The sequence below is a fragment of the Vombatus ursinus genome, unplaced genomic scaffold (assembly GCF_900497805.2).
Source record: "Vombatus ursinus unplaced genomic scaffold, bare-nosed wombat genome assembly UNPS02009573.1, whole genome shotgun sequence".
Lineage (NCBI taxonomy): Eukaryota > Metazoa > Chordata > Mammalia > Diprotodontia > Vombatidae > Vombatus > Vombatus ursinus.
Window position 1 is genome coordinate 25,586,868 of NW_020949351.1, and position 17,192 is coordinate 25,604,059.

A 17,192-nucleotide genomic window follows, 5' to 3' on the forward strand; every position below is an offset into this window, starting at 1 on the left:
TTTCTCACTCTTGCCAAAAAAACAACCCTTCTCTTCTTCCTTTCAAAAAGGAAGCAAATTTTTCTTTCATAGCAAATGTTCTCTTTTGTGAAATAAAATATGGTGAGAATTCATCTTTTTCAGATATGGTTTTAAGCCCATTGATTTGGGGTTTGTATGGTGTGAATAGTTTTCATTATTAACAATAGATGTGAATTATTATTTTTACTAATTACACTGGTTCATGACTTTTTGCTTTGGGCGTTCACTAGGTTTTAGAATCAATTACCATTTTGTGGGATAACAGGACAACAACTAGTTTAAAATACCCAGAGCTAGTATTTTGTCGATCTCATGTAACTTATTGGAATTAATGCATAAATTCAGGCCTTAGAAATGATTATAATCAGATAACCTACACTGAGTTACAAGTAAACATTCTTCTTTGGATTATCTATCATTTTCTAAGTTAGCTCTCGTATCTGTTACCCCCTTAGTGACCTTGGGAAAGTCACTGTCTCTGCACTTGAGTTTCCTTACCTGTAAAATGAATGGGTTGCACTAAATGACTGTTAAGGTCTCTTCCAACTCTGTGATTCTTTGATCTCCAGAGAAGTACAATGGGAAGAATAAGACAGCTAGTTTTGATGCTGTAGCCAAATGTAATCCCTTAGGCATATTTCTTTACTTTTGTGTGTCTCGGATTCCTCATATGTTCAACAAGGGAATTAGCGTTATTGATCCATGAGTTCCTCCCAAATTTAAAATTAACAGGATTTTATTTCAGTTTTTGTACACAAAGCATCTTACAGAGTATCATTTCTTTTATTATTTCTGTGAAAAATGTGAATATGAGTTGGTTAGTGAAATTTTTTTTATGCAGTTTCATTGAATTGCAAAATTACAATTAATTAAGTTTTGATCTATTTCAGGACCTTTTCTCCATCAATGCTTATGTTTATGCTCAGAAGCCACAACTAGATATTCATGGCTTTGAAGGCACTTTCACGAGGGTAAGTTGTTGTAATTGCGTGTGTGTGTGTGTGTGTGTGTGTGTGTGTGTATGTGTGTATCATCAATATATAGAAATTTAATTCAGTAAAGCAGTTTGCTATTATGAAATAATAATGAAATTTTAAATATAAATTTAAAGTAGAAACTAAAACAAACCTATCGCTAGACTTTTAAAGTAATTGCCATTTTAAAATCTGAATAATCGTTCTGGGTAGATGCAGCCAAGCTGCTTTTCTTTTGCGATGTTTGCCTCCAAATAAAATTCATCCCTAAAAATTATTAAGTATCCTCCAGTTACATAATTTGACTGTTCTATCCTGTCAGAAAATATTAACGTGAAATGATCTTCATACCTTTTCCAGTTTTCATTATTAACAATAGATGTGAATTATTATTTTTACTAATTGCATTGGTCCATGACTTTTTGCTTTTGTCATAGACTTGTTATTCTAAATCTCTTTAAGCTTTCTATTAAAATTCAAACCAATAATGTCTCAAGTTTTTTTTTCTTCTTTTGGAACTAATGTTACTAATAAATCACTTCAGTTTGCTGTAAATATTTTTCTACACTTAGTATTACCAGCCTACCGTCTCCTATTTCTGTTATTTATTTTTAAATTCCTGGCACAATTTGCACTTTACGTAAAAAAAATTATTCTTGAGGGAAAATTCTATTATATGATAGGAAGGTGAGCTGGTAATGTGGTGAGTGTGAGGAATGACAGATGAACAGATACATGCTCTACTAGAACTTTTGGGATGTTTGGAGAAAGCCAGAATGCTTTCCATCACATTAGATATATCTTCTGTGGTAAATTCATAGGAGGACATGAGCAGGAGTTACATAGGATGAGCAGACGTAGTTTGATTATGTGATCTTCATAATGAAAGGAATTTACATAGATCCATGTCAGCATATGATAATAGCTTTGCTCAGTGTTTATTCTCTTTCCAGTTGGATTCCTATTCATATTTTATTGAATAATTGTTATTTTGTGGCTAAATACTAGTTTGATTTTTTATCACTATCATTTTTTTAATCCAAAAGAATTCTTCAGATAAATGTAAAAAATTTTCTTTGAGTATATATGTTTTATATATAATAAATCATATTTAATACATAAATTCAAATATATCTGAAGGTACTGTTTAACAGTGAAAAAATTATAGTGCAAACAGCTTCTTTAAATGATTTTTTCCTCCATGTTATCAATAACTTTCAGTGTGTTTTTGTTTACTTTACCTACCTGCACACTTATTCAGAAGAATGTTGTCTTATATTACTGACAACAGAGATTTGTGAAATGCTTTGATTTTTGTATCTTCAGTTTTTATTGCCTTTTTTCTTCTTGACAGTGGTAGTGATAGTGCCATTTCCTTGGTACTCTTTATAGTAAATAAAGTCCCCTGTCAACATTTTTAGTACTAAGTCTCTAGGGTAAAAATGTAGCCCACTGTATTTACCTCTTTGTTCTAGATCATATGGAGCTATAAGGAATTACTAAGTTGGTATAGTGGAAAGAAATTATGTTAAGAGTCAAGAGTTTCATCTTATCTTTATTACTGCCTAACTTACTAACTAACCAACTCTTTGTTGACTTTAGTTCCTTTGTCTATAAAATGAAGGGGTTGGACTACATTCTCTCCATCTCTAAAAATCTGAATCTGTTTTTTAACTCTGCAAAAGACTCTACTGCTTAATTCCTGGTTTCCTTCATAACTCAGTTCAAGTACCACCTTACATATAAGACTTTTTCTAATTTCCTCATCAGTTACTGCCTTCCTCTGGCAAAATTTTTTTTAATCTGTTTTCTAAATATCTATCAAGGAATATGATTTCTCTGCATTAGTATAAGCACCTTGAGGGAGGCACTATTTTTTTTTAATCTCTTAACATTTAGAATAGAACACAGTATACATTAGATTCTTAATAAATGTTTATTGATTGATCATGAAATTGAACCTGGGTTCTCAAGGGCTATGTTAGGGAAGCACAGGCTCTGGTCATTTCTTTTTAAGGAGAAAAGGCTTTGAGTATGAAGGCAGTGATGGATTAATTTTTTTTCCTTTTCCTTTGGTCTGCATAGGATTGTAAATTCTTTATATAACAGTTCTCAAAGGTGATGTGCTATATTGTTACCTACTTCCAGGATGCATTGATTAGGAAAGTGGATAATCCTGTCTTATACGGAAAATGGAGCAACAGACCACAAAAGGCAAAATCTTGCTTGTGTCTGCCAATTAATCATTGAGCAATCTGTGATCCAAAATTATTCACACAAATACAACACTCGTGTAGGCAAGGCATTTTTATCCTTTTCTTCTCAGTCCAGAGACCTTTCACCTTAGGTGAGAAGCTAAGTAAGAATTGAGTAGTTGAACTTTCTCACCAATTATTTTTCATTTTTTAATGATTTATTCCTTCAACGTCTGGTGCTAGTCTTATCCCTTCTTTGATTTCCTGTTATTCCCAGTTTATCCAAACTCCTTGTCCTTAACATTTATCACCTATCCCCTACTCTTCTTGGTCTTTATTGTTCTTGATGGTATCCTTCATCATGGTGTTGCTGTACCTTTTCATTCATCTTTTTACTGCTGTTGCTTCCATTTTGTCTGCATGTTTTTCATAAATATGAGTTATATAATGAGTTCTTTGTGTGGCCACATCAGATTCATCAGGTTGGTTCCATTTGGCAAAAGCCCTTCACCAGAATAATTTCTATTCATCTCTCAGAATTTCATTTTTAAAATTTCTTAGGCTAACTTCCTCTATAGTATTTTATGGCACTGGAAAGTGCATCTTCTTTTCTTGAAACCTTTTAAATGTGTTCTCAAAGGTAGGAAGCATGTCAGACTGTCACGGAGTTTGTGCTGGAGTGGTCACTTTCCCCCATGTTTTCCGTCATTTACAAGTCTCCAACCTTGTCAGAATTGGGTCCAGAATTGCAGTTCCTTTTGTTGCTTTTTCACTTTTTCACTTTTCTAAGGATGTTTCACTATTGGAGCAAGGCGGAAATTTATCACGTGCTTTGGATTTGGCCAGAGGGAACTTCATCAAAGTTCCAGATTGCTTCTTGCTCTCATTAGGCTTCCTTGCCTGTTTTGTAATGTTTCCCAAACTTCTCATCTAATTCCCCCTTTTGTTTAAGAGAATACCTCCTGTTTACTGTAGAGAGTGAAATTTTAGGGATAATAGACATGGAATGTTCTTTGGCAATGAAACTAAAATGACAGAAAAGATGTAAGGGGGAGCTTATTTTTTTCCCTTCCAGGATGAGGAGATCCAAATAACATCCCTGCAGAGTCGGCTGGCTATGTGAGGAGTGCCTACCATCATGGGTTTCATCTGAGTAGAAACCTCACTAATGTAGGCAAGAGTAGTACCTTTTTCCCCTAAAGTAGGATTTTTTTCACCTCTTCTGATGTAAATACGGTACTATGTATCTCTTCAGTTATTTTAGTTTAATCTTTTTAAAGTTAGCTCGGTTGCCACTGGCTCTCTTCCCTTACCTGTTTAAGCTCTTTCTCTTCTTCCTCCCATGCTGCTTAATACCTTTACCTCTGGTTTTTGCTTATTAGTTCCTTTTCTTTTATGGCTTTTATATAGTTATTTAATTCTTCCCCTCATTTTTTTCCTCCCACTTAAGTGGTCAAGGAGAATCCTCTTTCCTTTTCTCTCCTTCACTTTATTTTTATTACTTTTTAAAATTTCATTTTCTGTTCCTTTTTCTAGAACAGACTTATTTCCATCATTCTCTGTATTATTTATCTCTCCTTTCTGTTTATTTTTTGATTCATGGTCCTTCTAGTAACCCATTCTTTTCTTTTTTTTTTTAAATTTTTAATGGTAATTTTTATTTTTTTGTTTTCAACATTTATTTCCACAAGATTTTGAGTTCCAAATTTTCACCCCATCTTGCCCCTCCCCCACCCCAAGATGGCATGCATTCTAAATACCCTTTCCCCTAGTCTGCCTTCCCTTCTGTCTCTCCCCCCCTTCTCTTATCCCCTTCCCCTTCAATTTTCCTGTAGGGCAGGATGGATTTCTGTACCTGATTTCCTGTATTTCTTATTTCCCAGTTGCATGTGAAAATATTTTTTTTTTTTACACATGTGTTTTTAAAACTTTGGGTTCCAAATTTTCTCCCTTCCTCCCTCCCCACCCACCCTCATTGATAAGGCAAGCAACTAAATATAGGTTATATATGTGCAGTTATGCAAAACAACTCTATTTCCCTTAATCCTATCCCGCCCATCCATTTATTCTATTCTTTCTTTTGACCCTGTCCATTCTCAGAAGTATTTGCTTCTGATTACCCCCTTTCCTAATCTGTCCTGCTCTCTATCATTCCCCTACTCTCTTGTCCCATTCCCCCCCTATTTTCCTGTAGAGTAAGACAGATTTCCACACCCAATTGAGTGTGTATGTTATTCCCTCCTTAAGTCAAATCCTATGAGAATAAGATTCACTCATTCCCTCTCACCTTCCCCCGTTTCTCCTCCACTGTAAGAGCCTTTTCTTTTCTGTTTTTTTTTTTTGTAGGATAATTTACCCCATTTTACCTCTCCTTTTCTCCTTCTCCTAGTATATTCCTCTCTCACCTCTTAATTTTATTCTCCAGATATGACCCCTTCATTTTCAACTCACCCTGTGCCCTCTATCTATCTATCTATATCTATATATACGTACATATACTTTTTTCCTCTCCAACTACCCTAATACTGACAAAGGTCTCATGAGTTACAAATATCATCTTTCCATGCAGGAATATAAACAGTTCAACCTTAATAAGTCTCTTATGATTTTGTCTTTCCTGTTTACCTCTTCATGTTCCACTTGAGTCTTGTATTTGAAAATCAAATTTCTATTCATCTCTGGTCTTTTCATCAAGAATGCTTGAAAGTCCTCTATTTCACTAAATGACCATTTTTTCCCCTGCAGGATTATGCTCAGTTTTGCTAGGTAGGTGATTCTTGGTTGTAGTCCTATCTCTTTTGCCCTCTGGAATATTATATTCCATGCCCTGTGGTCCCTTAATGTAGACACAGTTAAATCTTGTGTTATCCTGATTGTGTTTCCACAGTACTTAAATTGTTTCTTTCTGGCTGCTTGTAATATTTTCTCCTTGACCTGGGAACTCTGGAATTTGGCTACAATATTCCTAGGAGTTTTCCTTTGGGGATCTCTTTGAGGAGGAGATTGGTGGATTCTTTCAATTTCTATTTTGCCCTGTGGTTCTAAAATATCAGGACAGTTTTCCTTGATAATGTCTAGGCCCTTTTTTTGATCATGGCTTTCAGATAGTCCAATAATTTTTAAGTTCTCTCTCCTGGATCTATTTTCCAGGTCAGTTGTTTTTCCAATGAGATATTTCACATTGTTTTCTAATTTTTCATTCTTTTGGATTTGTTTTACAGTGTCTTGATTTCTCCTAAAGTCACTAGCTTCCAATTGCTCTATTCTAATTTTTAAGGAAGTATTTTCTTCAGTAATCTTTTGGACTTCTTTTTCCATTTGTCCAATTTTGCTTTTTAAGGCATTCTTCTCCTCATTGGCTTTTTGGACCTCTTTTTCCATTTGGGTTAGGCTATTTTTTAAGGTGTTATTTTCTTCAGTATTTTTTTGGGTCTCCTTTAGCAAGCTGTTGACTTGTTTTTCATGATTTTCTTGCATCACTCTCAGTTTTTCCTCTACTTCTCTTACTTGTTCTCAAAATGCCTTTTGAGCTCTTCCAAGGCCTGGGACTGATTCATATTTTTCTTGAAGGCTTTGGATGTAGGAGCTTTGGCTTTGTTGTCTTCTTCTGGTTGTATGTTTTGATCTTTTTTGTCACCAAAGTAAGATAAATATGATCTGACTCTTTTTGCTCTGCTTACTCATGATCCTGGCCAATTACTTCAGTTTTAAACTCTTTGTTAAGGTAAAAGTCTGCTTCCAGTGTGAAGAGTGTATTCTCCCAAGCTTCGGGGGTTTTGTATAGCTGTTTTCAGAGATAATTTTAGGGACCTGAAAATTTTCCGTTTTTCCAAGGTGGTATGATAAGGGGTGAGGTGTTTCCTCTCCACCACCACAATAATCTCCATTGCGCCAGCGCTCCTCCTCGCCCTAGGACCGCCCCTCAGAACTGTGACCCAGATCCAAGCACAGGTAAAGCAAGAGATTCCTGCCTCAGCACTGGCAAAAAGATCCCTGCAAGCCCCCTCTGATCAGCCACTCAATTCCCCCTCAGTCTGTGGGCCAGAAGCTCAGGAAAAAGCTGAAGCCCCGGGCTGCGCTCGAGACTTGAGGCTGAGACCTAGCTCCTCTCTCACCGCAATCACAGATTTTTCCCACTGACTTTCTAAGTTGTGTTTGGCGTTCAGGGGTTGAGAAGTCTGGAAACCACCATAGCTGCCCGCGATTCAGTCCTCTGAGGTCACGCTCCAGGGTTGCTGGTGGCCTGCGTGCCCACGCCGAACTGTGTTCCTCTCCCCACCCAGTGCAATATACCTTCTGATCTACCATCCAGGCTGTCTTTGGCTGGAAATTTGTTTCACTCTGTCTTTTTGTGGATTCTGCTGCTTTAGAATTTGTTTAGAGCCATTTTTTAAGGTATTTTGAGGGCTTTGGGAGAGAGCTCAAAACAATCACTGCTTTCCCTCTGCCATCTTGGCTCCGCCCCCTGTAACCCATTATTTTCTAAATTCCTTATTGAATTAAAATTTTTGAGATGCCTGTTTTGGATTCTCTCTTCTAAACAGTTTCTACTGTTGCTTTATATGTACATCTTGTCCCTTGGCCCCTTTTTTTCTTTTGTGCCTCAGCCTTAGAAATACCAGTACATTTAGGTGATAGAGAGGTTATTGACTCATGGTAGAAGAACCTATTAAACTTATAAAGCTGTTTTCTAAAAGCTTCCAGCTTAAAAGAAATTCATTTCCATAAAAATAAGTTATGCAAATTAATAATCGTAAAAATAAAAGAATCACATTCAGAGATTTTATATAACAAATGAATATTTGGCAGTTTACAAAGAAATCACAAAAACTTTCTCAAAACCAAAAAAAAATGCTTATTGAGGTTGGCAAAGTGGTTAATTTTCCTTAAAGTTGTAAAGATTACATATCAACCTATAGAGGGAACAAGACTAGTATCTATAGATTGAAGGTTGTAGTTAGTAATGTCTAGCCTCAATACTGGTGATCTATGTCCCTGATGAGGTCTTTTCTCAGAAAGCTTCAGGGCAATATTTTTCCTCCATTGCTTAAGGGAGAGATTCTAGGCCTGGGAGAGGCAGCCATTATGCAATATCTATTATGTTAAGCAATTGAAAAACATTTGCAAAAGTGAAAGCACAAGGCAATTTCCTGATTAGTATGGTCTGTATTCCCCAGCAGGAATATAGGGGCAGCTAGATGGTGCAGTGGAGAACGTTCCAGGCCTAGAGTCTGGAAAACTTATCTTCTTGAGTTCAAAACCGGTCTCAGCTATGTGATGCCTGGGCAAGTCATTTAACCCTGCTTGCCTCAGTTTGTGATCTGTAAAATGAGCTGGAGAAGGAAATGGCGAACCTCTTCAGTACCTTTGCCAAGAAAACCCCAAATGGGGTCATGAAGACATGACAAACAACAAAACAAGAAAGGTTGTTTTTGTTACTGTTCAGATTAAAAAAATGCCTCCCTGCAACATCTACCCGTTGCCTTATGGGGCTAAACAGAAAAATCTGATCTCTCTTCCATGTGACATCCTTTCATATATTTGAAGATATTTCTGTTCTGAGTTTTTTTTTCTCCAGAATAAACATACCTACTTCCTTCACCATATCCTTATGTAAAATGGACTCAAGGGCCTTCACTATCTTAGTGGCCCTACTTTGGATATTCTCTAGCTTATTAATGTCCTTAAACCATGCTGCTTAGAACTGAACATGAGACTCCAGATGAGGTCTGTTAAGAATAGAGTACAAGAAAACTATCACTTGCATGTTTCTGGAACCCAAACTCTCTTCTGACTTCTAATCTCCCATCTCTAACTACCTTATGGACATCTCATATTGGATGTTTAATAGATGCCTTAAACTCAGTGTTTCTAAAACTAAGCTTACAACCTCCTTCTCACCACTTACCCAAATCTTCTCCTCTTCCTAACTTTTGTATTACTGTTGAGGTTACCACTGTCCTCTTCATTATCCAGACGTACAGCTTCCATGTCATTTTCAAGTGCTCCACCCTCTCCTTTACTTTCTGTCTTTCAAAGTTCTATTGATTCTACCTTGGTAACATCTTTCACTTACCACTCCTCTTTCCTCTGATACTGGCAGGCCATCCTCACCTGACACCTTGATTTCTCCGTAGCCTTCTGATTGATCTCCCTGCCTGAAATCTCTCCATTACAGTCATCCTTCACTTAGCTATCAAATTGATCTTTCTAAAGGGCATGTCTTACCATTTCATCCTCTTATTTCATAAACTTCAGTGGCTCCCATTTTTTTTTTCTAGGATCAAATATAAAATGCTCTGTTTAACCTTGAAAGCCCTTCATAAATTGGTTCCTTCCTGCTTTTCCAATTTAGGTACTCTTATCTCCTTACTTTGTACATTTTCACTGTCTATTCACTAGACTTCGAACTTTTTTCTTCTTCATTTCTATCTCCTGGATTTCTTCACATTTCAGATAAAATCCCACTATCTGCAAGAAACCTTTACCTTCCTAATTTCTCTCTACCTGTATCTTTTTTCTGAGATTATTTCCAATTTATCATATATATATATATATTTTGTTTGTATATAGTTTCTATATTTATCCTCTTTAATGAGACTAAGCAGTTTGAGAGCCAGGACTGGTTTTTGTTTGTTGTTTGTTTTTGCCTTTTTTTTTTTTAATATCACCAGCACTTAACATAGTACCTAGCACGTATTAGGCACTTAATAAATGCTGTTGACTTGACTTCTTCACCCCCTAATCTACACTTTAAATATGATATAGATAAGCATTTTTACTTCTTCTGTTTAGCTTTAAATTCATGGAAACATGTAAATTTGTTACTGGATTACTCAACTAGAGTTTGAAAAGTTATTTGTTAAGGAAATGTGATAAAAACAAATGAATGCTGAATTTAGAGTCAGTGCAGAAGTAACTTTGGTTCTCACTTCAAAATTTATTAGCTCTGACCCAAGGGCAAGTCATACTTTCAAATCCTCTGTTTCTTCATCATCATCAACTTCAAACATTAGCTATTATTACCATTTTATTGTCATCCTTTTTCACTGAATAACAAATCTAGCATTTTAATGACACTTAAATTTTTAATGTGACTGTTGGTATTCTGCCCTCTTTTTGTCCTATCTTTGGGCTGTCAACACAGTGAAGTTTCTGTCCCTACTTTGATGCCTTTACAAGGTATCCTAAAGTTCTTAGTCAAGTTTTAAGCTGGTAATAGTTTTAATAGCTCAGAACTACACTAATACTTTTTGAGACACCCTGAATTTACTGTATGCTGTCTGTTATATGTGGTACAACAACGTTGTTCACTCTTTCTGTTAAGTCCATAATCAGAAGGGACTGTGATTGGGAAAGGTGTTTAAATACTTACGAGGTAAAGTAAACATGGAGTAAGGAATCTGACTTTGGTGTGTAGGACGTGGAAGCTTGTCTCAGGCAGGGACTCAGCATTTGAATGGTGGGCTTCCTATGAGAGCTCACCAACACTATGACACTGGCTATGATGATTTTATAAATGAGTCCCCTGTTTTAAGCAGGAGAAATAACTAAAAATCAGAGAGACTGATTTATAGTCTGAATGTCAATTTTCTTAGGTCTATTATTCCTTAAAACTGAAAAGAGCTATTAAGAAGAGGAGCCTCAGTCCTGTACCTAAAATCTTATGTTGCTATCACTCCAAGAAAATCAACAACAGAAAAAAAAATTAAAAAGGAAAAATGCAGTCAGAATCAGAAGGTTTTTTTCAACAAAATTTACTTTGTTTCAGATAAATTCTTAGCTCTTTTTTTTTAAATAAAGTTTTATTCTAGTCAGCCCAAATATTACAACATATTTAAACTGAAGGTGATATTTAAGTTTAAAACCTTTCACTAATATCCTTCTCCAATGTCTCATTCAGGCATGGATGTGATTCTGTGTCATATCAAAAGTCATGCCAAAAGAATACAGACTTTGGTATAAAGTACCAAGTTGGAAAGTGTTGTGGTATGTACCAAGTGATGAATTGTTGTTGTTGTTGTTGTTATTTGTCCTTTGTTCTTGAAGAGGACTATAACATCTGGGAGGTGATGCCTTGACATGCAAATGAATTGGATTTAAGTGAAGGAGGGCTGTACAAAGTCACCAGCTTCACTTTCTCCTCCAGAGCCATCTAGATACAGTTGCAACATATAGATTAGAATGACTGGAGATGGCTCTGGATGCAGTGGGAGACCTTGGCCTTTTCAAGTTAAGATCTTTATTAAGAAGTCTCAGCTTGACTGAATATATATCTAGTGATAAATTATAAGATTGTTTTCAAAGTCCAGCTTAGCTATATTCTGATACACTTATTGTTTTTTAGGGTATTTTGGCAGAGTGATATGTTTTTTCACCATGGCACCTCTTGAAAACTGACAAATCATAGGGATTGTATTGAGGGTAGGAGGAAGTAGTCACATTGACAAAATCAAGGTCAGTGAAATAAACTTGGGAAAAATGGTTCTTGAATAAATTAATTAGTAATGGAATTAAACTTTAGTAGAGGACTTGTAGGCTGTGTAGTTAAATTAATTGGTAGTCACATATGCCTTGAACCTTAGGTGAGAGAATTTAGTTACTGAAATACCAAATGGTCATTGTCATAAAGTGTTTTCTCCCATATCATAGCCATATAGTTTACAAGAGCAGCACTTTATCCACTTGACTGTTAAACTAGATAGGAAAAGAAATTGAATTCAAAGTTTGTGTGGACAAAGAAGTCCAATAAACTGGGATAGATTTATGAAGTTCCAGTTGCCTTAAATTCCTTGTCAGTCAGGCAGTCAACAGGTATTTATTAACCATTTATTACCTGCCACGTACTGTGCTGGGGATACAAAGTGAAGTAAATATATGGTCCCTCTTGTCAAGGAATTCACATTCTAACAGGGGAGACAACATGAAACATCTATTTAACAGCAACATACATTCAGTGTAAATAAGAAGCACTCTTAGGGGGAAGCCATTAAGAGGGTTGGGAGAACAAAAATCTTACCTCCTACAGGTAAGATTTGAGGGAAGCCTTGAAAGATGCTAGGAGGTAAAGACAAGAAAGAACAGCATTGCAGGAATGAAGAACAGCCAGTGAAAAGGGAAATGTAGAGTCTCGTGTAAGGAATAGCAAGGAGACCAATTTGGATTAGCAAGGAGGTTAGATGAATCTTGGATTACATGGAGAAGAGAAAAGGGTAAAAACATTGTGAAGGCAAGAAGAAGCTAGGCTATAAAATGCTTTAAATACCACACAGCAGTTTACATTTTTTTTTTTCCTGGTGTCAGTAAGGAACTACTCGAATTTATTGAGTGGAGGGAGGGGAGTGTGATGTGGTAAAACCTAAGCTTTAAGAAAATCACTTTGGCAGATAAGTAGAGGATGTATTGGAGTGGGGGAAACTTGAGGCAGGGAGACTGACCAAATGACTATTTTGATAATCCAAGAGAGACATGATGGGGGAGTTAAGGTAGGGGTGGGGAGGCCTTCACTAAGGTGTTTGCTGTGTGAGTAGATCGAAAGGGGCCTATACAAGAGATCCTGTGAAGATTGAAAGAAGACTAAGCAATGGAATGTAGATTGTGTACGGAACAGGAGTCAAAAGTCATGCCAAGGCAGAGCCAAAATGGCAGAGTAACAGCAGTGACTTGCTTGAGTTTTCCCCCAAACCCCTCCAAATACCTATAAAAAATGACTCTAATCAAATTCTAGAGCAGCAGAACCCACAAAAAGACAGAGTGAAACAGATTTTTTGCCCAAGACAATCTGGATGGTTGATGCAAAAGGTCTGTTCCACCTGGATGGGAGAGGAGCATGGTTCAACATGGGCTGCACAGGTAAAGATAGGGCCCCAGCAAACCTGGCTCAGTCCTCAGGGGACTGAATCACTGGCAGCTATAGAGATGTCCAGACTTCTCAACCCACAAATGACATAGACAACTTAGAAAGTCAGTAGGAAAGATCTGTGGTACCTGGGTGAGAGAGGAGTGTGGTCAGGCCCCAGCTCTAGCACAGCCCCCGGGCAGGCCTACAGACAGTGGGGCTGATCAGAGGGGGATTGCAGTGATCTCTTTGCTGGTGCTGAGGCAGGTTTCTCTTGCTTTCCCTGGGCTTGGATCTGGGTCACAGTCCTAGGTGGTGGTCCTTAGGTGAGGAGGGGTGCTGGTGTGGCAGTTGTGGTAGTGGTGGAGAAAGAATCCTCCTCACAGTTCCAAGGCAGAAAAGAGTGCATGTGGTCACTCACAGAGCAGAGTATAGGCCAGGAAAGGAGTAAACACCTCTCCTTTGATCATACTACCTTGGAAGAACTGAAAATTAACAGGTCCCTAGAAGTATCTCTGAAAACCAGCTGCACAAAAATCCCTGAAGCTTTCGACAGTACACCCTCCACACTGGAAGCAGAGCCCTGCCTTAACAAAGAGTTAAAAAGTCAGGTAATTGACTGGGAACATGAGCAAACAGAGCAAAAAATAGTCAGACCACAGAATCTTACTTTGTTGACAAAGAAGATCAAAACATACAACCAGAAGAAGACAACAAAGTCAAAGCTCCTACGTCTACAGCCTCCAAAAAAAATATGAATTGGTCTCAGGCCGTGAAAGAGCTCAAAAAGGATTTTGAGAAGCAAGTAAGAGAAGTAGAGGAAAAACTGGGAAGAGAAATGAGAGTGATGCAAGAAAATCATGAAAAACAAGTCAACAGCTTGCTTAAAGGGGACCCAAAAAAATACTGAAGAAAATAACACCTTAAAAAATAGCCTAACCCAAATGGAAAAAGAGGTCCAAAAAGCCAATGAGGAGAAGAATGCCTTAAAAAGCAGAATTGGCCAAATGGAAAAGGAAGTCCAAAAGCTCACTGAAGAAAATACTTCCTTAAAAAATTAGAATGGAGCAAATGGAAGCTAATGATTTTATGAGAAATCAAGAAATTGTAAAACAAAACCAAAAGAATGAAAAAATAGAAGACAATGTGAAATATCTCATTGGAAAACCAACCAACCTGGAAAATAGATCCAGGAGAGATAATTTAAAAATTATTGGACTATCTGAAAGCCATGATCAAAAAAAGAGCCTCGACATCATCTTTCAAGCAGTTATCAAGGAAAACTGCCCTGATGTTCTAGAACCAGAAGTTAAAATAGAAATTGAAAGAACCCACTAGTCACCTCCTGAAAGAAATCCCCAAAGGAAAACCCCTAGGAGTATTATAACCAAATTGCAGAGTTCCCAGGTCAAGGAGAAAATATTGCAAGCAGCCAGAAAGAAACAATTTAAGTATTGTGGAAAAACAATCAGGATAACACAAGATTTAGCAGCCTCTACATTAAGGGATCAGAGGGCTTGGAATATAATATTCTGGAGGTTAAAAGGAAATAGGATTACAACCAAAAATCATCTACCCAGCAAAACTGAGTATAATCCTTCAGGGGGGAAAATGGACATTCAGTGAAATAGTGGACTTTTAAGCATTCTTGATGAAAAGACCAGAGGTGAATAGAAAATTTGACTTGCCAGTACAAGCTTGAAGCCTGAAGCATGAAAAGATGAACAGGAAAGAGAAATCGTAAGGGACTTAGTAAAGTTAAACTATTTACATTCCTTAACAAAAAAAAAAAGAGAGAGAAGTCATGCCAAGATTGTAAACTTTGCTGTCTGAGAAGGTGATGGTATCATTGATGGTAATAGGAAAGTTGAGAGGAGGGGAAAATTTAAAGGGAAGGGAAGAGAATAAGCATTTTCATAGTATCTTCTATGTGCTATGCACTGTGTTAAGTGCTTTTTACAAATATCTCACTTGATCCTCACAGAAAACCTGCAAGGTAGGTAGTTGTTATCCTCATATTACAGTTATGTAAACTGAGGCAAAAAACTTACCCAAGGTCATGCAGCTAAGTGTCTGAAGCTAGATTTGAATTCTATTCTTCCTGACCCTAGGCCTGTGCTCTTGTCTGCCGTGCCAACTTCCTCAAAAGAGGGGGAGAAGATAATGAGTTCAGTTTTGAACATGTTGAGTTTAAGATGTTTAGGGGATATCAATTTAGAGGTATCCTGCAATCAGTTGATGATGAGACTGGAGATCAGGAGAGCTGAGAGCTGATGAGATCATCAAATATGATAGTAGAGAGCATGGGTTCTTAACTTTTTTTGTTATGGACCTGTTTGACAGTCTGGTGAAGCCTATGGACCCTTTCAGTATAATGTTTTAAAATGCATAAAATAAAATAAGTAGGATTATGAAGAAAACATTATATTTAAAAACAGTTACCAAAATATCTTTTAAAATATTTTTAAAAACATACCTACACCTTGGATTAAGGAGCAGTAGTATAAAGGAAGAAAAGGACCCAGGACAAAGCCTTGGGCGGCACACCCAGTTGGTGAGGTTGACCTGGATATAAAGCTAGTAAAGGAAAGTGAGAGTGGTCAGACAGTAGGAGGAGAACCAGGAAAAAGCAATGGAGTGAAAACCTTGAGAAAGGGTAGATTATCCAGAAGAGGATGATCAGCAATGTTAGTGGCTTCAGAGGATATGTATATATAGTGCAATGTACATATATGCAAAATTCATAACATTACCTGGCTCTGAACATTTCCTAGAAGGGTATAAAGTGAACTAATAATGTCTAGCTTGAACTGTGCTATTTGAAGTATTCATAGGGAGCTGGCCTTAAAACCAGGAAGGCCTGCGTTCAAATGTCACCTCTGACACACTTGTCTGTGTGACCATAGGTAAATCTCAGCATTACAGGCAGCTCACAAAAAGACTGTGTTACCAAGGGGGGAATAGGTACCAACTTTTATTTTTAGAAGGATTTTTCTTACCAGGGAGACTCCATAGTTCTAAGCCATATCTCTATCCTATGATTATTGTGATTATTATTCTATGTAACTTTGTTCTAGACCCATCAATAATTTTAGAGTAACAATATTAAGGTTTGAGTTTTAAAGTTGAGGTTTAAAATTTTGTCTTTATTCCTAGTTGGTTTTTTTTTTAAACACCATCTTTCCATTTAGACTTTTTATAATGCATTTTCTGCTGTAAACTCTTTGTAAGCCATAGTACAGCTATGTTGTTTATGTCTTTCCCAATCAAAATACTCTACTTTCAAATAGCGAATCTCTATTGTTTGCTAAATAGTGTAAATTATTGAGAAAACAGCTTGAAATGATAACATTTAACATTTTCTCCCTTAGCAGATTTTATCTTTTTGAAATTTATAACATTAAGTAAAAAGAAACCTAAAGAAGTTATTTAGAGATCATTTCTTTTCTACCTTACAATCTTTATTTTGTACTATATGTGATTGGTAAAGAACCCTCATCTACAATAATTTTCTTGATATTAGAAAAATGTTTCATGTTTAAAATCCATCATTACCATTTCTGTATTGAAAGAAAACTGCATAGTTATTGTGTTTTCATCAGCATCTAATTGTGCCTTAGAACTATAAAAAAATGGATAAATGACTAGAAAAGTAATGGGAAAAACAACTTGAATGTCTAAAGCTAAATTGCACAGAACCTTTAATTTTCAAATGAGAAAATTTAAAAATCTTACTTTTCAGTGCCTTCACTTCTTCTTGAATTTTATGACATGAAGGAAAGGAAATACCAAAATATAGCCCTTTCTCACAAATTTTAAAAATGCTTGTGTTACAAGGAAATCTAAGGAAAATTATAAAATTATATTTTAAGTTTCTAAAATATAATACATTTTAGGTTACTAAAATGACGAGACTTGTACTGGAACAATAAGTAAAAATTAGGTAACCACAATTAAAATAGACTTTGTATTGTTGCGAGTGTAGTGCAGTTATCCTATTGTATATCTATAATCACAGCATCACATACATTGTTTGAAATTGACCTTAGAATTCATCTAAGATTACCTGTTCCTTAACAGTAGTCTCTGAAGATTTTCTCAGGAAGAAAACCTTCTTCCTGAGGCAATCCATTCTACTTGTGGATGGCTCTAATTTTCAGGAGG

The 17,192-nt window shown here is 36.4% G+C and overlaps 1 protein-coding gene across 5 annotated transcripts in view; it reads left to right on the forward strand.

Moving 5' to 3' along the window:
* ATP9B (ATPase phospholipid transporting 9B (putative)) overlaps positions 1-17,192 on the forward strand; it is a 450,228-nt gene that overhangs the window by 192,042 nt on the left and 240,994 nt on the right. For all 5 annotated transcript variants that reach the window (XM_027852394.1, XM_027852395.1, XM_027852396.1 and 2 more), the window contains exon 9: positions 912-992. In XM_027852394.1, the coding sequence (XP_027708195.1) occupies positions 912-992 (81 nt within the window). The remainder of the gene's footprint in view (positions 1-911; positions 993-17,192) is intronic.